Source organism: Bos indicus, chromosome 6 (assembly GCF_029378745.1).
Source record: "Bos indicus isolate NIAB-ARS_2022 breed Sahiwal x Tharparkar chromosome 6, NIAB-ARS_B.indTharparkar_mat_pri_1.0, whole genome shotgun sequence".
In the NCBI taxonomy this organism is placed as follows: domain Eukaryota; kingdom Metazoa; phylum Chordata; class Mammalia; order Artiodactyla; family Bovidae; genus Bos; species Bos indicus.
Window position 1 is genome coordinate 16,010,778 of NC_091765.1, and position 23,886 is coordinate 16,034,663.

The 23,886-nt window shown below is 43.8% G+C and overlaps 2 protein-coding genes across 4 annotated transcripts in view; one reads left to right on the plus strand and one right to left on the minus strand.

Annotated features, from left to right (window-relative positions):
* Window positions 1-4,031: 4,031 nt before the first annotated feature.
* On the minus strand, window positions 4,032-4,484 carry LOC109573745 (small nuclear ribonucleoprotein G). Its single transcript, XM_019981155.2, has one exon. The coding sequence runs from the start codon at window positions 4,398-4,400 to the stop codon at window positions 4,170-4,172; it is 231 nt and encodes a 76-aa protein (XP_019836714.2). The 5' UTR covers window positions 4,401-4,484; the 3' UTR covers window positions 4,032-4,169.
* An 8,195-nt stretch (window positions 4,485-12,679) lies between these two features.
* Window positions 12,680-23,886, plus strand: part of ELOVL6 (ELOVL fatty acid elongase 6) — a 134,416-nt gene continuing 123,209 nt past the window's right edge. Inside the window, exons 1-2 of one of the 3 annotated variants that reach the window (XM_070791068.1) lie at window positions 12,680-12,698; window positions 13,367-13,487. In XM_070791068.1, coding sequence (XP_070647169.1) covers window positions 13,405-13,487 — 83 coding nt within the window. In that variant the 5' untranslated portion in view covers window positions 12,680-12,698; window positions 13,367-13,404. Of the gene's footprint in view, window positions 12,699-13,060; window positions 13,213-13,366; window positions 13,488-13,528; window positions 14,573-23,886 lie in introns of those variants that run through there. The other 2 variants (XM_070791066.1, XM_070791069.1) reach the window with 2 other exon arrangements.

A 23,886-nucleotide genomic window follows, 5' to 3' on the forward strand; every position in this document is an offset into this window, starting at 1 on the left:
CATGTATGGATGTGAGAGTTGGACTGTGAAGAAGGCTGAGCGCCGAAGAATTGATGTTTTTAAACTGTGGTGTTGGAGAAGACTCTTGCGAATCCCTTGGACTGCAAGGAGATCCAACCAGTCCATTCTGAAGGAGATCTGCCCTGGGATTTCTTTGGAAGGAATGATGCTAAAGCTGAAACTCCAGTCCTTTGGCCACCTCATGTGAAGAGTTGACTCATTGGAAAAGACTCTGATGCTGGGAGGGATTGGGGGCAGGAGGAGAAGGGGACGACAGAGGATGAGATGGCTGGATAGCATCACTGATTTGATGGACGTGAGTCTGGGTGAACTCCGGGAGTTGGTGATGGACAGGGAGGCCTGGCGTGCTGCGATTCATGGGGTCGCAAAGAGTCGGACACGACTTGAGCGACTGAACTGAACTGAATCCCCTTCCAATTAACTTATCTCCAATTAACTTAATCCTATTTTTTCTTCTTCCCCATCTTGATTAAAACTTCAGTTTTAAAAATTCAGCGATTAAAGTGAGTGAAGAGTGAGTGAAGTCGCTCAGTCGTGTCCGACTCTTTGCGACCCCGTGGACTGTAGCCCACCAGGCTCCTCTGTCCATGGGATTCTCCAGGCAGGAATACTGGAGTGGGTTGCCATTTCCTTCTCCAGGGCATCTTCCCGACCCAGGGATCGAACCCAGGTCTCCCGCATTGCAGGCAGACGCTTTAACCTCTTGTTTGTTCAACTTTGTCCCAACTTCAGGCAGACTACAGTAAACAACATCTCCCAAAGCTTCCCGACAGCAGAGCAGGGCCGGTGCGCAGCTCCGGGACTGCACCCGCTCGCAGTCCCCAGGGCCGCGGCGAGCAGGGCACGCTGGGTGCCGAGATGGCGTGCAGGCTGCCGACCGCGGCCTGCATGCTCCACACCGCGCGCAGCCCATGTTCGCAGTGGTTAGAAGGTACACCGAAAGCAGCCAAGAAACCACCTGAGGCAAGATTAAAGGGACGTGAGAGGCTCATCAAGATTAGGAGACTGGACCACCTATGACTCTGCATACACCCTAATCTTGTCAGCAACCCCAACCTATTGAAACTTTGTAGAAGAAAGGAATGCAAGACTGTTGTTACTGCCTTGATCTTTATCACATACCCTTGCCTGACTTAGCGATTCCCTGGTGGCTCAGACAGTAAAGCGTCTGCCCGCAATGCAGGAGACCCGGGTTCGATCCCTGGGTTGGGAAGATCCCCTGGAGAAGGAAATGGCAACCCAGTCCAGTACGCTGGACGACTGAGCGACTTCATGACTTCACGACTTCCCTGACTTATAACTTCTCCCTATTCACCAGAGAGTGGGGGCACAGTTCTTGAGACCCTAGCCTACTGTGTTCCCCCTTTGCCTGGCAAAGTAACAAAGCCACTCTTTCCTTCTCCATTAAAAAAAGAAAAAGAAAAAAAAACTGGATCCAAATTCAGAATACCCTGGAAATCATTAGACTTTATACCAGGTAGTATATGATCTTAAAAAAGAAAAAAACCTTCAAAAGTCTAAAGTACAGAACTTCAAACAAAGAATCAGACGTCAATAAATCAGTATGGGGACTTCCCTAGCAGTCTGATGGTTGGGAGTCTACTTTGCAATGCAGGAGACATGGGTTCGAACCTTGGTCAGGAAACTGATCCCACATGCCTTGGAGCAGCTAGGCCCGAGGCAAGAATACTGGTGCTGCAACTATTGAAGAGATCACGCCACAGCTAGAGAGTCAATTAGTGAAAGTCACTTAGTCACATCTGACTCTTTGAGACCCCATGGAATGTGCAGTTCTGTGCAATTCTCCAGGCCAGAATACTGGAGTGGGTAGCCTTCCCCTTCTCCAGAGGATCTTCCCAACCCAGGGATCCAGCCCAGGTCTCCAGCGTTGCAGGCGGATTCTTTACCCGCTGAGCCAGGAGGGAAGCCCGCAAAAGAGTCCATGTGTTGCAACAAAAGATCCCAAGTGCCACAGCTAAGACCCATGCAGCCAAATACATATATAAATCACCATGATTTTGGAAATCCCACATTTGGGGAACTGTTTTACTCATTTGGCTTCTGGGAAACTCTTATTTTGTGGATGATATTTTTTCTCAAGGTCACCTTATTTTCCAACTTTAAACATCCTCCAATCTCTTCCACAGTTTTCTTCTCCTAGTTCAGTCAATTCAGTCACTCACGTCTTGTCTGACTCTTAGCGACCCCATGGACTGCAGCACACCAGGCTTCCCTGTCCTTCACCAACTCCCAGAGCTTGCTCAAACTCATGTCCATCGAGTCAGTGATGCCATCCAACCATCTCATCCTCTGTCATCCCCTTCTCCTCCTGTCTTCAGTCTTTCCCAGCATCAGGGTCTTTTCCAATGAGTCGGCTTTTCGCATCAGGTGGCCAAAGCATTGGAGTTTCAGCTTCAGCATCAGTCCTTCCAATGAATATTCAGGACTGATTTCCTTTAGGATTGACTAGTTGGATCTCCTTGCAATCCAAGGGACTCTCAAGAGTCTTCCAACACCACAGTTCAGAAGCATTAATTTTTCTCCTAAGATACTTGAACCATTACAAGAGTTCTCTACATGGTCTAATTGAGAAAGACTCCAGGCTCAAAGTACAACTGTTAGAGAGGAATCCGCTGCTGTGAATGCCTACAGCACTGAGAGAACGTGAGCCATAGATGGTCAGGCCAGGGTGGGGGTGTGGATGTGAGCCTGGCCATCTGCAGTGCAGATGGCCAAACTCCGCCTTCCCTCTTCCTCCTTTTCCTACTAAGAACCATAAAACATGACAAGTGGAGGACACCTAACTGTCCAATAATCCTCATTCTACAGGAGAAAACTGAGGCCACCAAAGGGAAAGGGATTTGCCTAAGATACCTGGTAAATCAATTAATGCAGGGCTAGGAAAGAACTCAGGCTTCCCTGGCAGCTCAATTAGTAAAGAATCTGCCTGCCGTGCAGGAGACCGGGGTTCGATCCCTGGGTCAGGAAGGGCCTCTGGAGAAAGAAATGGCAAACCACTCCAGTATGATTGCCTGGAAAATCCAACGGACAAAGGAGCCTGGCAGGCTACAGTCCATGGGGTTGCAAGAGTCTGACATGACTTAGCAACTAAACCACCACCACCATCAGGAAAGAACTCAAGCCTTCCAAGAATAGGTCTAGTGCTCTCCCCCTGTGCTACAGCTTTCCCTTTCTTATCCTTCCTCTAACAGGAGCTGAAATGACTTCTGCCAAGGCTCCCTTTGCCTGCATTTGGGGCTGGGTGGTCTTCTTCCCTCCAGCTCTCCCTCCCTCTCTCCTCCTCCCTTGCATTCTTTTCCTTCCTTGTTGTATACAAAATACAGCAAAATGATGTATAAAATATAATACAATCATAAAAACAAGTAACAGAAGAAAAAATAAGGGTAGAGATTACAAGATGGAGTTGGGAATAAGGTTAAAAATGTATATTATATTAAGGTAAAAACGTCTACGAAGGTAAGTCCCAGATTTGCCTCCAAATTTTTCTAACAGTGGAAACACAATTTACGTTATTCTTGATAATAAATCAAGTACCTAAGATGGCACAACTATTAATACTGAGACCAGGTAGGAATACTCTTCAGAGTTTCCTTATAATCAAAATATTTGAAGATTTGTTGTTGTTCCTTTTAGGCTATTTGCTGTAGAACACGTTGAAAAGACAGTCTTTAGGAGTTTAATTAGTATTCACTGTCTTAGGCCAAGTCATAAGGTGGTAAAGCCCTCCTCAGTCTTACATGAGAGTAACTGCTCTGCAGGTCTGAAGGCTCAGCTATGGTCCACTGTTCTGCCACATGCTTCTGACAGATTAAAGTTGGATCATGGTGGGAAAGGGACTCACTGAGATTCATGCCTTTCTCAAGGTCTCATTTATAGTTTGGACCAATGTTTATCAGAGGGAGAGCATGAGAGGGTCTAGGTATTTCTTTGTAATTAAAAGAAGTTTATTCATTATAAATTTCAACGCATCTCCTATTTTCTTTTTTCTTTTTTTTTTTTTTTTGGCTATTACAAAAGTTTATTTAACAAAAAAGTAAGAAAATGTACACAACCCAATTTTTCTGGTAGTAAAATGTGGAGAGGGGACACAGGGAAGCGTTGATTTCTCTGGTGAACACAGCCATTGTTCATACTCTTTCCAAGGCTTCTAACATGATGATACTATTTCCTCGTATTACCACCATTCCAATATTGTTCTGTTGCCCACTAGTTGCCATCTCCACACATTCATCTATCACAAGATTCATAAAGGGATCAAATCCCCGCAATATTCCTTGGACAAGTCTGCCACCATTTAATTTCAATGATAACTTCTTGTCCATAAATTTCTTCAACTCGGGAGGGTGTGCTTTGCTCATGTATACTCCGCGAGCTCAAAGAAGCCTCCAAACGGAATTCGAGTGGGCCTCACGCTTCAGCAGCAGGCCCGGGGCTTTCCTATTTTCTACTAACACAAAAATAAAGAGTAAATGCAGTTTCCTAGCAGCCAGTTCATTAATACATTTATTTAGCTGCTAAGTTATGTCTGACTCTTTTGTGACCCCATGGACTGTAGCCTGCCAGTCTTCTGTCCATGGGATTTCCCAGGCAAGAATACTGGAGTGGGTTGCCATTTCCTTCTCCAGAGGATCTTCCCAATCCAGGGATCAAACCCATGTCTCCTGCATTGGCAGGTGGACTGTTTAACACGGAGCCACTAGGGAAGCTCTCATTAATACATACAAACATATATATGCACACACACACACACACACACACATATATGGAGAGTGTGGGAACCTTAATATAATGTAAAAGTAACTCTTCAGTTCAGTCGCTCAGTTGTGTCCGACTCTTTGCGACCCTATGAACCACAGCACACCAGGCCTCCCTGTCCATCACCAACTCCAAGTCCACCCAAACCCATGTCCATTGAGTTGGTGATGCCATCCAGCCATCTCATCCTCTGTTATCCCCTTCTCTTCCTGCCCTCAATCTTTCCCAGCATCAAGGTCTTTTCCAATGAGTCAGTTCTTCCCATCAGGTGGCCAAAGTATTGGAGTTTCAGCTTTAGCATCAGTCCTTCCAATGAACACCCAGGGCTGATCTCCTTTAGGATGGACTGGTTGGATCTCCTTGCAGTACAAGGGACTCTCAAGAGTCTTTTCCATCACCACAGTTCAAAAGCATCAATTCTTCGGTGCTCAGCTTTCTTCAAGTCCAACTCTCACATCTATACATGACCACTGGAAAAACCATAGCCTTGACTAGATGGACCTTTGTTGGCAAGTGTCTTTAAATTTCATGGCTGCAGTCACCATCTGCAGTGAAAAGTAACTCTAGATTTCTATTAACATGCAGGTTGCCTAATTGTTCTCAAGGAGTGCTTTGATCTTAATAGCAATAATAAGAAATTGTTTTCATTATCAAATAATGTTCTTGAGGTTTTCCTTTATATCTCAAATACATTTTTTGTGCTACCAAATAATTCTCTGTGTTGAACACATACAGGGGAAGTTTATCAGAATATATCTGAATAAAGAAAGCACGAGAGGTAGGATCCTATTACCTCCTATTTGATCTCCTTTCCCAGACATCCCTCAAGGGCCAAGGAAAACTCATTCCTTGGGCCTTAATTGCTCTTGGCTACTCCCGGAGCAAAAAGTCTTGGCTCACAAACTCAGAGGCTTTCAGGCAGCAAGCGACTGTCTGCAGCATGGAAGGCATATGCTCAGAGTGTTGTGAAAACCCCAGAGTTAAACTGGATTTTTGAACACCTATCTCATTCCCTTATTAAATCAGATGTCTTAAATCAGATGTCTTCCTCTGTAATGCTGTGCTCACCACTCACTTAATTGAACTTTTTCAATTCACTGAATTGAAAGTGTCTATTTTGGAGTCTGAGTTTATTTTTACGTAATTATTTGTACATCTCCTATTCACGTAAAATTTTGACCTTTTATATTTCCCTTAATCTCTTCCAAGATTAATAAGGCATGTTGATCACTATGGTAAGATCTTTTTAGGACAGGTCTACATGGGATGGGCTTTGAAATGGCTCAGGCCCACCTCAAACTTTGGGGCAAAGGAAGACGATACTTTGAACTCTGGCCAAGCACCACGATAGGGAGATGCAGGATGCCACCTGAGGCACGTACAGAGCACCTCTGGAGGGGGCAGTGGGAAGCAGGAGCAGAAGGTGGGTCCCTAGGTCACCCTGTTCTTCCCAGTGTTTGGGGGAGGCCTCTGCCCTGCCACAGTCTTTAAGAAGGCTCCAGGCCCCAACTTCCCTGTTCCAATCAAAAATCTTGCAAGCCACCTCAGTTCTGTCAGTTTTTGTCAGAAAAGGAATGGGGAAAGTTAAGGCTCCTTGGCTTCTTTTGTTTGTAAATAAATTGTGTCTTTGAGAGGAAAAAAAAAAAAGATCTTCCTAAACTTTTTAATTTTCAGAGAGATCTAAAGTGAAAATTAAAGAAAAAAAGAAAGAAAGTGAAAATGACCAGGAATTGAATATTGATTTTTCTCTCCGGGAGTTTTGATTTTTTTTTCCCCCAATGTTAGAATTTCTTCCTTACAAATCAATATAGTTTCCAACTTTGGAAACTATCTCCAGTTAGGTTAGCAAAGTTCATTGGGGAAAAAAAAAGAAATGAAATGTGGTCCCTGTATTGCCAACCTCTGTAAGCAGGCCCAGAATAAAATTGCAACTTACCACTGTCATTAGAGAGGTGTAGTCCATTTCCACCTGTGCCAGATCCAATGCCAGCTGGGTGGCATCAAAGAAGGTACATGAAGAAATTATGATCTGAATCCCTCTCAAGGGGTCAACTGAATCAGAGGACAAGGGAAAATGGAATCACCTACTTGAGGTGTGTTTTTCAGTTCAGAAATCTTTAGATCTGTTGAAACAGAGCTATACAACTCTGATGTGATGTGGGTGTAGTCATTGGCTACAGCAGCCCTATGAAACTAAGAACTCATTGTCTCTGCCCTTAAGATACAAGGTACAATGGCTTCCCTGGTGTCTCAGTGTTAAAGAATCCACCTGCAAGGCAGGAGACATGGGTTGGATCCCTGGGTCAGCAAGATACCCTGGAGAAGGAAATAGCAACCCACTGCAGTATTCTTGCCTGGAGAATCCCATGGATGGAGGAACCTGATAGGCTGCAATCCATGGGGTCGCTAAGAGTCAGATATGACTGAGCGACTTCACTGTCACTTTTCACTTTCACACCTTGGAGAAGGAAATGGCAACCCACTCCAGTGTTCTTGCCTGGAGAATCCCAGGGACGGGGGAGCCTCATGGGCTGCCATCAATGGGGTCACACAGAGTCGGACATGACTGAAGTGACTTAGCAGCAGCAGTATTCTTGCCTGGAGAATCCCATGGACGGAGGAGCCTGGCAGGCCACAGTCCATGGGGTTGCAAAAGTAGGACACAACTTAGCGACTAAAACCATCAATCACCACCACCTCCCACGTGGCTGAGGGCTTCAGAGCTGTGGTAACAAGCACAAGAGTTTAGGAGGTGAGACAGCAAGAGACCTTATTTTTGAACAGGTAAAGCCTTAAGCTGGGAGTAGCTCGTGAATATCCAAAGGGGTTTTGGAAAGAAGGCATCCAAGCAGAGAGAATGATGGGACAAACGAAGTCCAAACTCAAGATGTTCAGAGGATGTGAAATGGGTCAGCATGGCTAGATTCATCTAGGGACCAGAGGTCTAGAAAAGTAGGTTACTGTTAGAAGGGGCCAGAAACAATGAGTATATTTTAACATATTTCTGAACCAGTGAAATTTTGAGCTGGTAGCATGTAGCCCAGTGGTTATTTTACATATAGAAAATGAAATTAAGGATCAATGTACTTTCCCCAGTAGCCAGGTCTGGAATAGAGTCAGGACCAAACTCCAGATCTTTTGCTTAGCTGTCATTCATCTCTGTAAATAAATATGTCTTTCAAAGTATGCCTTACTCTCTGAACTAATTTTGAGAATTTTACTACTAAATGTCGATTAGCTGTTATTTTTTAAGCCCCAATTATTTATATTCAATATTAACTACCTATCTGGTTATGGGTTAGAAACACACACAATAAATATTTTCATAAAAATTTCTAGTGGTGTTGCTAGGCACCTTCCTAACATTCTTCTCCATTTCTCCTAAGCTTCTATAGCACCCTTGCAGGAAAAAAATAATCAACACAAATAGCCAGGTCTTAGTATGTGTTTTGCAGTGTAAAATAAATGTAGAAAAATCATCATTTAAAATATTTTATTTCTAATAGAAAAACAATCCATTATTTCACTACTCAGCTAACTACTGTTGACTTTTTTTTTTTAATGAAATACAAATACATCATAAAATTCAAATACTGTGAAAAAATAAACACTAGGAAATCTCTTTAGTTTGCTCCCAAGTCTTTCCCCAAACATATACATCATCAACAAACTCTTCCCTCCAACCCCCACAAAAGTGTACATTTGTAAATATTTTTCTTAAATATATCACAATACAAAATGCCCTGTGCCTTGCTTTTTAATTTTCCTTAAAAATATTTCTGGAAGCTCTCTGAATATTGCAACCAACAGAACCATTTCTTTTTAAAAGGCTTTAAAATATTCTATTGCAAGGGTTTGCCATCATCTAATTAATATTAACCATCATTTAGTTAGCCCATGATTATTTCCAAAATTTTCTTATTACAAACAGTGCTGAACAATATCTTATACATATATCTAAAATGTGTTTATGAGTGTATCCACAGAGTAAGTTCCTAGTAATGGAATTACTAGGAATCATCATGCTATTCTCTATCTAAAATCCTTTTAATGTCTCCTCACCCCATTGCAGTTAATGTGTGTGTGTGCTCAGTCATGTCCAACTCTTTGTGACCCCATCGACTGTAGCCTGCCAGGCTCCTCTGTCCATAAAATTTTCAAGCAAGAATACTGGAGTCGTCTAATCCAATTATCTCATCTTGATTTGCCAGTCTGCTAAGATCTGGCCCATGCCTGCCTCTCCAACCTATCAGTCATTCCTTCCTTATGACCTGGAAATACACCAACCTACAAACTTATCCCTTACCTTAGAGTGTTTGTACTTGCTCTTGCTTCTGCAAAAGTTAGCGACTCTTCGTCATTGTGGTTTCAACTACTGACCTATAACAAATAGACTGGTGATTATTACTCCAGCAAGGATGAGTTTATTCAGAAATAATAGAGAATTACAATTGAGAGTGTGTAACTGGTAAACCATGCACAAGTCACCACAGAGGAAGGGAAGGAGAACACTCTTATAGAGGGGAAAAGGAGGTGGGTAGGGTGTAATAAACAAAGAGACCATGGTTTTTCATTGATTCAGTTGTTGCCAGAAAAAAAGAGGAGTCTTTCTTCCTGTTGGGCTCTGCTGTGGTTGCAGGGCAAGGAGGGCTCCTCCTTTTGGTCTCGCAGCTCTATTTAATTGAGATTTCTGTGTATTAATTTTTTATAAGACTCATAGTCACCTTCTCAGTGAAGCCATCATCTCTTCAGATGATGCTACTTAATTTTAATCTTAGAATGTCACCTTATACGAAATTATTTTGTCTTCTCTGGAATATGAGCTCCAAAAGGGCGGGAGACCTGTCTTTCTTCTTCCCCTGACTCCCAAGAGCTCAGCAGAGCACAGGCTCAAGTAACATCTGGTAAATAAATGGTCAAAGGATAGTGTATTTAAAATGATTAAATAGGCTGCCAAATTGCTTTCCAGGTAAAGTTACCAGTTTTCACTACCACTGATAGTGTCTGTTTTGAATACTCTTAAAAACACATAATACTATCAAGAATTTACCATTTTTTGGTACTTGTCCACTTTAAAGGTCAAGAAATAGGGACTTATCTCCTATTGTAATTTTTCTTCAGACACTGTTAAGAACAAATCAGATATTTGCTTTTAACAAAACCCCAACTTCATCTCCAGAAAATAAACAGGTAATAACGGACAACATATTAAGTCAATAAAAATTTCTCATACTAGTTTAAAATTGACACGATGCCTAGTGAGAATAACAGTTAGTTTAAAAATGGGATTTTTTTAAGGCAAAAGTAGGACTTGTCCTTGTAACATATAGCAAAATATTTGCTGGATTTTCTCACCCTTGTTTCCGTTGTCACTTTCCTCGCTTCTTTAGGAGCCTTCCCTTGTGGCTCAGATGGTAAAGAGTCCACCTGCAATGCAGGAGACTGGGTTCAGTCCCTGGGTTGGGAAGATCCCCTGGAGGAGGGCATGGCAATCCACTCCGGTATTCTTGCCTGGAGAATCCCATGGACAGAGGAGCCCGGTGGGCTCAGTCAGTGGGGTCGCATACAGTTGGACAGGACTGAAAGACCAACCAAAACATGCCTCCCTTCTTTCATCTACTTAAATCACTTCACTTTGCAAATACTTTTTGGTTACTCATATGCCCAGGTGCAGTGCTAAAATCCTGATCTCATCAGGCCACGCCCACCTTCCACCTTAAGACTATTAAGTCTTTTGGCCTAGCTGTACTTTCAGATTTACTCAGACTTTTGCTGCAGAAGTCTCTAGAATAACAACCCTTAAATGGAGAGATGAGGAAAGTTTGTATATGGAATATTTGGGAGCATCAACTTATACATTAATTTGCCATATATGTGTGTGTGTATGTGCGTGCCTGCAAAGTCAGTTCAGTCGTGTCCAACTCTTTGCCACACGATGGACTGTAGCCCACCAGGCTCCTCTGTCCATGGGATTCTCCAGCCAAGAATACTGGAGTGGGTTGCCATGCCCTCCTCCAGGGGATCTCCCTAACCCAGGGATTGAACCCATGTCTCCTGTGTCTCCTGCATTGGCAGCCGGGTTCTTCACCACTAGCCCTACCTGGAATTGATCTCTCTCTCTCTCTCTCTCTCTATCAGATCAGATCAGATCAGTCGCTCAGTCGTGTCCGACTCTTTGCGATCCCATGAATCGAAGCACGCCAGGCCTCCCTGTCCATCACCAACTCCCGGAGTTCACTCAAACTCACGTCCATCGAGTCAGTGATGCCATCCAGCCATCTCATCCTCTGTCGTCCTCTTCTCCTCCTGCCCCCAATCCCTCCCAGCATCAGAGTCTTTTCCAATGAGTCAACTCTTCGCATGAGGTGGCCAAAGTACTGGAGTTTCAGCTTTAGCATCATTCCTTCCAAAGAAATCCCAGGGCTGATCTCCTTCAGAATGGACTGGTTGGATCTCCTTGCAGTCCAAGGGACTCTCAAGAGTCTTCTCCAACACCACAGTTCAAAAGCATCAATTCTTCGGCGCTCAGGCTTCTTCACAGTCCAACTCTCATATCCATACATGACCACTGGAAAAACCACAGCCTTGACTAGACGAACCTTTGTTGGCAAAGTAATGTCTCTGCTTTTGAATATGCTATCTAGGTTGGTCATAACTTTCCTTCCAAGGAGTAAGCATCTGTTAATTTCATGGCTGCAGTCACCATCTGCAGTGATTTTGGAGCCCAGAAAAATAAAGTCTGACACTGTTTCCACTGTTTCCCCATCTATTTCCCATGAAGTGATGGGACCGGATGCCATGATCTTCATTTTCTGAATGTTGAGCTTTAAGCCAACTTTTTCTCTCCTCTTTCACTTTCATCAAGAGGCTTTTTAGTTCCTCTTCACTTTCTGCCATAAGGGTGGTGTCATCTGCCTGTCTGACGTTATTGATATTTCTCCCAGCAATCTTGATTTCAGCTTGTGTTTCTTCCAGTCCAGCGTTTCTCATGATGTACTCTGCATATAAGTTAAATAAGCAGGGTAACAGTATACAGCCTTGAGGTACTCCTTTTCCTATTTGGAACCAGTCTGTTGTTCCATGTCCAGTTGTAACTGTTGCTTCCTAACCTGCATACAAATTTCGCAAGAGGCAGATCAGGTGGATTAAAAAAAAAACACTCTTAACTTTTTATTATACCCTCCTTATTTAAAGAGATGTTTCTCACAGTTTCCAGTTTTCAGTGGTTTGAGGCACTCGACTTTAAATGAAAATATCTTTAGACTGCCTTGGAGGTGGGGAGGTGCAGAGTAAGAGAATTTTCTTCCTGGTCCTAATGTCCACCTAATTTTTAAAGCATAGGTTCGTTATTCTTATTATATTTTAAGCTTACAATTACATGCGTATATTATTAGACGCCTGGATGTCCCATTTCACTTTTCTTAATTTGTGGGGGATGAGTGGAGGGAGGGACAGGGTAAAAAATACTTTCCTTCTGAGAAAAGAAAGACGGTGTATATGGAAACTGATATTAAAACATTGGTGTGAGACTGGGAGGTCAGTAGGGGTCAATGGTACATTTAGCCCTCTCCTCAAAGGTGATTCTCTTCTACCTACACCCGTAAAATAAATAAAGCGAATTTCTTATGCACGCAAATAGTTTTTGCATTGGACCAGTTGGTCCAGTTCTCCAATCTGCTAACTGCCTTACCCCCTTCGTTTCAGTTCACTATCTCTCTGCTGCTGCACTACCTCTACCCTTTTCCATATCCAAACCCTCCACCTAACCTCCCTCCTCTTCTGGCTTTTAGTCACTCTCGACTTTCTGCCACCTTCGCCCTCAGCATCCCCAGCGGGCACGTGACTGGGGGGCTCCGCAGACCCGGCCCCAAGTTACCTTGAGTCAAAGCCAGAGCTCGGCGGTGAGTGACCTGGAGGGTGCGGCAGGGGCAAGGAGGCAGAAAATGCGTTCGTTTCACGTGGCATCTCAGCGCAAATTTGCCTGGAATTGTTGGCGAGGAAGCGGGCAGGTTTTATTACTTACTTATAGCCTACGTGCTATTTTCGCCCTGGGGCTTCGCTTGGTTTTCAGAAACTTCATTCAAAGGCCTGGCGAGGCGGCCCACGAGGTCGGGACACGGCGTTGTAGATGACCTCAAAGCTACTTCCTCCCCCTCCTAGCCCTTCCTTCTCTCCCCTAGTCACCTTTGCATAAACAAAACTGCCCCCGGGGCTAGAGAGGTCTCGCTGTCTCTTGCAAAGGGTTAAGATTTGTCGAATCGCACGAGGGGGAGGAGATTCCCCACAGACAAGTAAAAAGGGTGATGGACAAACGTGCGGGCACTAAGACCGCAAGGCATTCATTTCCTCCTACGGTGGATGCGGACGCCGGGAGGAGGAGAGTCCCGGAGAGAGGAGCTGGGAGCGGAGGCACAGGCAATGCTCAACCCCGACTGTAGCTGAGAGAGGCTGGGGGAAACCGGTTGCCGGAGATCGACCGGCGAGGGGAAGACCTTGGGGGGTGGGTGGGGGAAACAGACTGGAGAGCACTCGAAATCTAGCGCTTTACAGATTATTTTATTTTGTGTAGAGAACACGTAGCGACTCCGAAGATCAGCCCCAGTGAACATGTCAGTGTTGACTTTACAAGAATATGAATTCGAAAAGCAGTTCAACGAGAATGAAGCCATCCAGTGGATGCAGGAAAACTGGTAGGTGATGCTTTCGTGTGATACTGTCCCCAGGAGCCCCGCGCGTTTTCCCGGTGTGCCTTAATGTCGGTACTCCCTTTCTGGGGCGTGAATGGGGCGAGGAATCGCGGGTAGCGGGAGCGGATCGCTGAGTTCCCGGGTCTCCCCGGTGCAGGAGACCTTGGAGCTGCATGAAGCGCGTGAGTCTGTGGGTGCCCCTGGGTGAACCGTGGCTACACATGCATCTTTAACATAGATTATATAACATAGAACATACATGTGTACATAGAGTGCGACAGGGAAGGCGGGAGAGACGCCACAGACCCTACCTGAGCTACTCCTGGTTTCCCTCTAGATTTGGGTTTTCTTGCTTGGCCTCCTGCAAACAGATTGTGAAAGGCAGTGGAGGGAGGACCTGGTCTCCGGCTCTGTTTAACCCTTTCCTATCCGCCGTCCTCTGCTCTCTGGTCCTCGCCCTGTCCCCATCCCTCCTGTCTGCCCTTCCTTTCTCCTTGCAGCTCTTCTACTTCACTGTCTTCCTCCTTGCTGCTCCCCAGCCAGATTCCTCCTTTCCTGGACCCCTTTTCCCCATGCAGATCCCTTTCCAGTTTCATGAAGAGACGGAGGCGGGGAGTGGGGGAGGAGGGGACAATGAAAACAGTAATAAAAATGAATGAACCCGAGCGAGTGGAGCCACGCCATTATTAAGTTTGTTTTACGGAAACGCCTTTTGGACACACTCGATTCTAATTTAGTGGGAAGCTGCTGATTGGAGTTGAGACACAGATTAAAAACCCCTGGGTCCGCAGAGTCCTTGGGGGGTGGGGAGTGTTCCCCACACAACTTCTAACCCGGGAAAGCATCTTTTCTTGTTAACTGTGTTCCCTCCGCCAGTCCTTCTGGAAATCCCTGTGTGGGAAGCGATCCCGTGTCACCTTGCAATATTTAACAGGGGAGGGTGTGTATGTTCATCTCGCTTCTAGCTTGTAGACGGAGCTGCTGTGGCAGACATTCTCTAACCACCCCCCCTTAACCCCGTGTCTGACGATCAGTAAAAAGAAAGCCCAAGGCAACCCCCAGCTAGGCAGCTGCTGGCAGCCTCCCAGGTAACTGTTGGAGAGGGTCGGGCCGAGGGACCTCTGGGAAGGTGGGGGATTCCGCCTGCCGCGTGCGCTAGCGCGTGCCCCCAGCGCCCTCACGACCTGCCTTCCCTCCCCCAGCTCATCAAGGGAAACCGGAGACGCTAGCGCGCCTGGAGGCTGGGGGGTGGGTGCTCTGCGCCGGAACCCGGGAATGGGGGCTCAACGTCTTCTCTGGAGGTTCGGCCGCCGCTCCCGCCTTCTCCCTCGCGGCCGGCCCGCCGGGGACCAGCTGGCCATTTGTGGTCTTAGGCTGGGCCCGCCCCGTGCGCCATGCGCGCCGGCGGGGTCGGGCCGGTTGGGGCGGGCGCGGCGCGCGGCCTGGCGCGCTCACACTTGCTGCGGCGTGGCTGGGGGCTTCCTCGGGCGCGGGGGCCGGAGGGCTACAGCCGGAAGCCAGGAGGGCCACGCGATTCGCTCGGAAGGCTGGGAAGTGCGGCAGCGCTCTGGGCCGAGGCCCCTCCTGGGCCTCCGAGGGCGGAGGCGCGGAGGGTGGGTCCGGAAGATGGTTGTGCACCGGGAGGCTCGATCCCGTAGGAGTTTAGACAATTAAGGCCTCTGCGCTTAGGGAAGCCAAGCGTCCCTCGGGCCCCACTAAAGGGACCTCTCTCCAGGCACTTCCTCCTCCTGCGTAGGGGGTGGTGCTGAAGGCCGGGCGGGGGCGGTGGCGCCGGGAGCCGCGCGGCGAACCAGCAGAAGGCGAAGGTCTTCTTTGCGACTGTTAGTCGTGGTGTCTTGTCACACCGCTCAGTCCATCTTCCCGTCCCATCGGCCCTGCGCTGTCTGTGTTTCCTAATATCTGACCAGTCTTCACCTTGCTGCACGCTTGTTGAACCTGCCCCTCCGGAACTGGCCTACCCTCGGGCCGGATGCTCGAGCTCACTGTGGGCTAGCCCCTCTCCTTGCACCTCCTCGGTGGATACTCCTCCTACTCACTTGTTGCCTTTTCTCTGGGGCCACTTTCTGTGCTTCCACCACCTCCTGGTACTATTTCCCGCCTCTTTCTCTATTGGACTTCCCTGGTGGCTCAGACCGTAAAGCGTCTGTGTACAATGTGAGAGACCTGGGTTCGATCCCTGGGTTGGGAAGATTCCCTGGAGAGGGAAATGGCAACCCACTCCAGTACTCTTGCCTTGAAAATCCCATGGACGGAGGAGCTTGGTGCAGGCTACTATCCATGGGGTCCCGAAGAGTCGGGCACGACTGAGCCACTTCACTTTCACTTTCTCTATTGACCAATACACCAATACACCCGAATCAAACAGGGCATAACCCTCTGGGGATTGAAAATGGGAAAAAATGCACCAATTTATCTTTGCCTGTTGGACTCTTACCACTCTGAGCTCTTTTTCTGTACATTTCATCTGGCAGTATCTTTCCTAGCTTTTATTCATATGCGTAAGTATTTAGATGTATGTCTGTGCCTCCTAGGAGAAGGAAATGGCAACCCACTCCAGTATTCTTGCCTGGAGAATTCCATGACCAGAGGAGCCTGGCAGGCTGCAGTCTACGGGGTCACAGAGAGTCGGACACGGCTGAGTGACTAACACACTGTGCCTCCTACTAGACCATCATCTCTTCAGGGCGTGTTTCTCATTCCACTCTTGAATGCATCTTGAAGAACGCATTGTACAGGGCAGATACCTGGGAAAAGTCTTAATTAGTGAGTTAAAGTGATGATGGATGTCTATTTTATTGCCAGCACTGCTACCTGAACCTTAGCAGACTTGGCCTTCCCTTGAGTTTTGAATACTATGCCATAGTCACATATTAGGAGTTCCCCTTTCTGACTTTTTTCTGACTTTTTCTCTCTTTGACCCTAATTGTCTTGCTTCCTTTTTTTATCCCAGAGTGTATGCGTTTCTCCCAGTATCCTTGGGTGCCCATTTTATAGACCTCTCCCAAAATGTCAACAGCCAAAAAGTCTTGAACTAGGTGTATTAGAAAATGAAGGTTTTCCTTTTCATATCCCTTGTTAACCAAGGCTCACACGCTCTTGAGGAGAGGGAAAGTTTAGGAAGCACAAAGTCTTGCATGTGCCAGACTCATTAACTACAGATGACTTGAAATAGCTTCTGGAGGAAAAACAATGTTGTGAAGTTTCTACTGTATTTTTTTGACAAATTATTTTCAGTTGTCCTTAAAAATTCCCTAGACATAGCCTCAAATAAAACTCAGTTTACAGAATTAAGTTATAACTTATCTCTCAAAGATTAAGCTGCACTCACTGTGTTTTGAAGAATTGCAAGGAAGGTCAGGAGTGTTGTTGTTTTGTCAGGGTGCTGTCTGCACTTTGAATATGATTTAAGAAGGCCTTTATTAAACTTATCCTATAATCTGTATTCATTACTTTATTACATATTAATGTAATGGGACCCTTATTTTGGAGTGGTGTTTTTATAAACTAGAGTTGAACTGAAGCAAATTTATCAAGTTTATTGCTGCTCAAACAATGATTAACCCTGTATTCATTGTTTTAGACATGGGATAAATACTATAGACCATTTTACTTTTCTAGCAAATAGTTTCACATATAATACATTAGAAAAACTATGGGAAAATGCAGAGTAATAAATATGCCTTGGAGAATCACCCTGAGCCGCATCTTTATATGTCAGTTAAAAAGTATCCTGGGTAATATTATCTGGTAAATGAGAGGATATTGCATGAGATAGAGGAAAATACCTGTTTTTAGCTTAACAACATTTTTAAGTTCTGATTTGACACTGAAAAGTCCTTGTGGTTTTACAGCATTGAAAATAGAGGTGTTTTGTTCTTTTATGAGATGTCTGGCCTTTACCTGTTATTTTCACAAGTAGCTGACTTCATTTATGGGGTCTGCTGGGAAGGGGGCAAAATCGCCTAGGGATTGGTAAGGTGACATAAAATTCACTGACTGAGAAGGGCAGCTGGGCTAAGCTCTGCCTTCTCTTTCAGCAGCCTGCCAGGTCTGAGCTAGCAGTGGTGGATGCTAGTTGCTTCAGTTGTAATTGTCTGACCAATGATGATTATCTTCTGATGTCGGCTGACACGGTGTTCACCAATAAGAAAGCAGGAGGCCTGTGCTGACTGCTGTAACATTATGTCTGTGAGGTGACGTCATCACAGGGTTTGCCTAGAACCTCACGAAACCCTCCCCCGCTCCCCTATGACATCCTTCACACCCAGCCTTTCACTGCTTTGTATATTTTTCTGACCTTCTTTCCACCCGTGGTAATGGTTATAAAGATTTTATTGTTTTTGTATTTTGTATGCTGTGTTTGAGGTCTATAAGATAGTGTGGGGATTTTTAGAAGTAAATACTGTCTGGCTAAGGAAACTATCTACAGATTGGTTTTTACTAAGGAAAAAATTAAACACTGTTAAAAAGAAATTGCACATCTTTTTGTTTTTTCTTAGATGTGAGATTTGGAAGGTAACATACAATTTCAATATGAAAAAACATAAAAGTATTATAAGCCTGTGTTAGATTTTTACTCAAAATATAGCATCTAATGTCTATCACACTTTGGAATGCAGGCTGTTTTTCCTGGAGTGACAATTGTTTTGCATTGATCTCTAAAATCCTCCTTGTGACTTGTGTGTTTTTGTAAGAAAAGTGGCTGGAAAACAGTACCGTCTGTGGTCATAAGACAGAAAAGGCCACAGTGTCTCATTTAATCAATACAAATGTGGTCAGCTGTCTAGGAAACTACTGTGTCCACACTGTACCCAGTGTGTTTTTGCCATTTAGTTTGGAGAATCACAGTTCATATTAGCCTTAAAATTGAAAATCCTAAGTGTGAGGAACTTAACATTTATTCAATAAACTTTAGAAAGCATTTGAGATGTTGGCCTCTTAGGCACTAGGTTAAGAGTGAGAACACTGAGAAAATGTATACAGAGAAAAATTGCAATCTCTGTTGTGATCCTAGCAAATAATATTGTCTCAACTTTAATCTGAACTTTTATGTGATGTATATTCATGCAGTCTGGCTTCTCTAGGGTTTCCAGGAATCATGCAAATTATTTATGATTATCTGTCTCTATATTCGCATTAGTAATAAATATGAATATAGTGATAAAATGTTTACATAGGCCTTTTGTTAAACTGGAAGTTAAATTTTGTGGTCTAGACACGACTCCTTGGTTCTTTTAATGTTCAGTTCAGTTCAGTTCAGTCACTCAGTCCTGTCTAACTCTTTGCGACCCCATGAATTACAGCACGCCAGGCCTCCCTGTCCATCACCAACTCCTGGAGTTCACCCAAACTCATGTACATTGAGTCGGTGATGCCATCTAGCCATCTCATCCTCTCTTGTCCCCTTCTCCTGCCCTCAATCTTTCCCAGCATCAGGGTCTTTTCAAATGAGTCAGTTCTTCCCATCAGGTGGCCAAAGTACTGGAGTTTCAGCTTTAGCATCAGCCGTTCCAGTCAACACCCAGGACTGATCTCCTTTAGGATGGACTGGTTGGATCTCCTTGCAGTCCAAGGGACTCTCAAGAGTCTTCTCCAACACCATAGTTCAAAAGCATCAATTCTTTGGCGCTTAGCTTTCTTCACCATCCAACTCTCACATCCATACATGACCATTGGAAAAACCATAGCCTTGACTAGGCGGACCTTTGTTGGCAAAGTAATGTCTCTGCTTTTTAATAATGCTATCTAGGTTGGTCATACCTTTCCTTCAAACATAAAGCATTTTGTGAGGACAGAAATGCACATTCTTATTTCAGATGTATACTTTATCAAATTAAAGTAAAGGTAAGCCATACTGTTGATTGAGGTCACAATAAATTTCTCTCTCCAATTCCAAATTATACAGTTTGATTTTTTTTTTTTTAAGTAGGAACGTGTCCTGCCTCTTTAAGGGAAGGTTATAACAGACACTTGTTTGACTTGAACATGACAACTTTTATGTCTGGGTTTCAGGAATGTATCTAATAGGGCAAAGGACCCCCAGGGACAAGAGTCATCTAATCTAACAGCAATAAAAGATTAAACATAAACCTGCCTCTGGAGAGCAAAAAACAATAGGATAATTGGCTCAGGGACCTTGTGGCATCTGGAAATAGACTGCGCACACGTACATTGGATATATCATTAACAAATACTCCAGCACTGCCCATTGCCTGGGAAACAGAGTCTGATTTAGAGGCGCTGGAAGGATTTAGTTACTGTCTGCAGTGAAGGTTGTAAGGGGTATAAAGGACCAGTCTAGTCCAGAGGCCAGCCTGTGTGGAGCCAGAGAATCTGGTGTGTCTGGTCCGGTAGGAAGAACCAGGGATATGGTTGGGAACTAAGTGCTGAGAGATTTTTCACAGGATTGCCTTGCAGAGGTCTAATCACTTTGGGGCATTGCTTTGAACACTTGCTTCTTCTGTATTTCCTCGTTAGAAGGGATTTCCATGTGAGCACATGAGAAGTAATGTTTTGTTTTTAGTTCGCTGTGTCTAGGAAGACTTGGTGTTCCTTTTTCCATAAGAGTCTTTGCATTGTCTCAGTCAGCATACAAAAGGTTACTGGAGCAGGGAGAAGAGGGTGGAGAAGAATGGCTCCAAATCCTATGGGATATAGTTCGTAACAAAATTTCTGTAATTGAATTAATGATGAGATTTTGGTTTTACCTTTTATAAATTTAGAAAAAGTTCTGCACTTAAACTGCAGACAACTTAAGTGTTCTTTTTGGAAACAAGAAAACAAGAAATATGGTTAGAAATATTCCAAAGGACCAAAAAAGAAAATAATCACTATAAGGAAAATACTGCATACTTAATATGTGTTAGGTATATTAGACGTGATTTTTCTAAAAGAGTGTTAATTTTCCTCAAAAAATAATATTTCTTGAAGTAAATTTTAAAATTTAATTTGCTAAACATTTATGACTTCTGTAACATTAGAAGAAAAAGTACCTTCATTCTTTTTCAGGTAATTTTTTAAGGCAACTTTTTTCCTATCGTAGAAAAAAAATCTTTTTTTAATTTGACAACTACTCTAAAATAAAGCATAAGAAATTGTTCATCATTTCATATTCTAGAGCAACATGTTTATGAGTCTAATACCAAAATTACAGCCTATCAGGTATACAGTGTTCTGATTGGCACAGTCTCTGAGTATGTAGTTAGAGTTCCAACTGGTAGAGGGTGAGGGCTGTACGATTGTCCTTGACTTTGCAAAACATTTAAACAGAAATTTTCACATTATAAACTTGGATAAATTTTTAAATGTTCAAACAAATTTTCACATATTTTAAATACTTGATATCTATTTATACTTTATCTTGAAAATAGGCTTTCATTTGAATGCCATATGATATGAATATTGTGGTACTTTTACAAAGAAATCTTTATTATTGAATTCTTTTTTAATTGAGCCAATGTTGATGCTTATCCCTCGTTAGCAGATAAGAAATGGTCAACATCCTGCAGCTGCTATGTAGGCTTGGATTGGTATTTATGTGGATAGTTCAGGCAAACCAGAGAGCTGCTTTTTTAAATTTGCATTATTACATAGAGAGACTAACACACTCACAAAGGAAATCTGCACAGAATAAGCTGGACGAAAAAAAAGAAGAAAGACTCTACTGTGTTTTTGTGAATTATCTCTTGGCTAAGGAACAAAAAGCTCAGTTTTGGGGAGACTGTTTCTTCCCCACAAAACATTTGGTATCCAGAGCCTCTTTTTTCCCCAGCAATGCTGAAGGGACAGGGTATAGGGACTCAAGCTGGTGAGTTATGCTCATCCTACCTTCGCACATTGAAATGCTGTTCTTGTTCAGTTGCTCAGTTGTGTCTTAGTCTTTGCAACCCCATGGACTGCAGCACACCAGGCTTCCCTGTCCTACACTGTCTCCCGGAGTTTGCTCACACTCATGTCCATTGAGTCGGTGATGTTATCCAGCCGTCTCATCCTCTGTCATCCCCTTCTCCTCCTGCTCTCAATCTTACTCAGCATCAGAGTCTTCTGCAATGAGTCAGCTGTTTGCATCAAGTAGCCAAAGTACTAGAGCTTCAGCTTCAGCCTCAGTTCTTCCAGTGAATATTTAGGGTCGATTTCCTTTATGATTGACTGGTTTGATCTCCTTGCTGTCCAAGGGACTCACTGGAACATAGATTCTAACGAAAAGTGGTGCAATTGTATACTCCTTTCGGGATAAAACTTTTCTTAGTGAGTAGAATACATAGTCTCTTTTATATTTATAGTCTGTCTTGTCTAGATGTGCTCTAATAGATTTAAACTATTTTCCTTAGGTGGTTACAATATAACAGTTCCAAATGCCTTGTTGATATGCAAAGTGTAGAATATTTGGAATATAGGTAGTTTACCCAAGTATTGCTATAAGCTGTGTTTTCATTGATCTTGGATCAGACCATCAATAGCATGCCAATTGTCTTCAGTAGTTGGCTTAAATTGCTTTTTTTTCACCTGAAAATAATACTCTTGTTTTCTCATGAGTTCAGCTGAGTTTAAAGATTTAATATTTCCACGCTAGTTCCTGAAGTTTGTATATGTGTTGGTTTTCATCAAATTATATGCGTCTGGAGGCCTAGAATTAGGAGATATACATAAAATCTTTACTTTTCTCTTAAGATCTTATGTAGAAAGGTATTAGGATGCATCTTCATAGAGCTATGTATTGTCACAAACAGTTTGTAAGGGAATAAACTCCTATTAAGTTGTAGCTGCTGCTTTTTTTTTTTTCTTCAGTTTCTTTTGTAGTTATAGTTTCTTCATTCAGTGGGTAGGCCTGGTGCAAGTAACTTGAAATTATACATTGTCAGAAATTTAGGTAACATAAGAAAAAATAGAGTAAAAGTTACCTTTAGGTAAACATTTTGGTGTAAATCTTTTTAAACATCTTTCTTTCCATTTATCCATCTTTATATTTTTAGCAAGAATATTTTCATAGAGTTCATACCCTATTTTTCTGTAACCTGACTTTTTTTTCTTGATAAAGGTTGGAACATTTTTCCCTATTCTTAAATACTTCTTCACCAAATTGTTAAGTGGGATAATTGTGTTTCTTTAATGTAGTGTTTGTTCTAGCTGACATTGGAAAAGCTTGAGGAGACATGTGTCACTGTTTTCAAAAGAGCAAAGACTACACTGGTTAATAGACCAGTAGAATAAATATGCAGTATATTTCAGATTATTTTCTTCATGGATTATGTCTTCTTTGGGTAATAACATCAGTTTGCTGTGTAGAACAAACCACCAATCAAGGAATAGTGTTAAGATGCTTTTAACTGCAAGTAACATTATAATTAGGAGAAGGCAATGGCACCCCACTCCAGTACTCTTGCCTGGAAAATCCCATGGATGGAGGAGCCTGGTGGGCTGCAGTCCATGGGGTCGCTAAGAGTCGGACATGACTGAGCATCTTCACTTTCACTTTTCACTTTGACACATTGAAGAAGGAAATGGCAACCCACTCCAGTGTTCTTACCTGGAGAATCCCAGGGACAGGGGAGCCTGGTGGGCTGCTGTCTATGGGGTCGCACAGAGCCAGACACGACTGAAGCGACTTAGCAGCAGCAGCAGCAGCATTATAACTGTGGCTTAAAACATAAAACTTTTACTTATTTCATATAAGAGTAGCTCCGATTGGAAAACTTTGTAGTCGTTCAGTGGCTTAATAATGGTATTAGTGTTTCAGGTTCTATCTGGGTTTTTACCGTCCTTACTGTATCTACCTGCTTCTGTGATGGCCTGCTTCTGAGCCTTGTCAGGCCCTAGTTCACCTTTCTCTGTTGGTGTTCATTCTCAGGCTTGACTAAGTCACACCCAGCAATTTGTGTTGTTGAGGCGGGGAAGCAGGTCAGAGGTGCTATTTGAATACAGTGATAAGCGGATGAGGTCAGTGGATGAAATAGCACACTACTATGGTTATGCAGGTTGGGCTTTTTCTACTTTCTTACACAGACCTGCAGATGACTCAGCACAGGGCTGATACAGGAAGGTACAGGAAGGTATCACATGAACATATGAAAAGTCAGCATGGCTCGGAATGCTGTTTTTCCTCTTGTACTTAGGATCTCAAGAAAAGCAGGTTTGGGAGATCCGTGAACGTTAGTTTTCGTGTACTTCCTCTGCACTAGGTAACATAAAGTTCAGATGAAAACTCCCCATATTCCAGGCAACATAGGTTCATTGTCTCACCGTGTTAGTCGCTCAGTTGTGTCCAACTCTTTGCCACCCCATGGACTGTAGCCTACCAGGTTGTCTGTCCATGGAATTTTCCAGGCAAGAACACTGGAGTGAGTTGCCATTCCCTTCTCCAGGGGATCTTCCCAACCCAGGG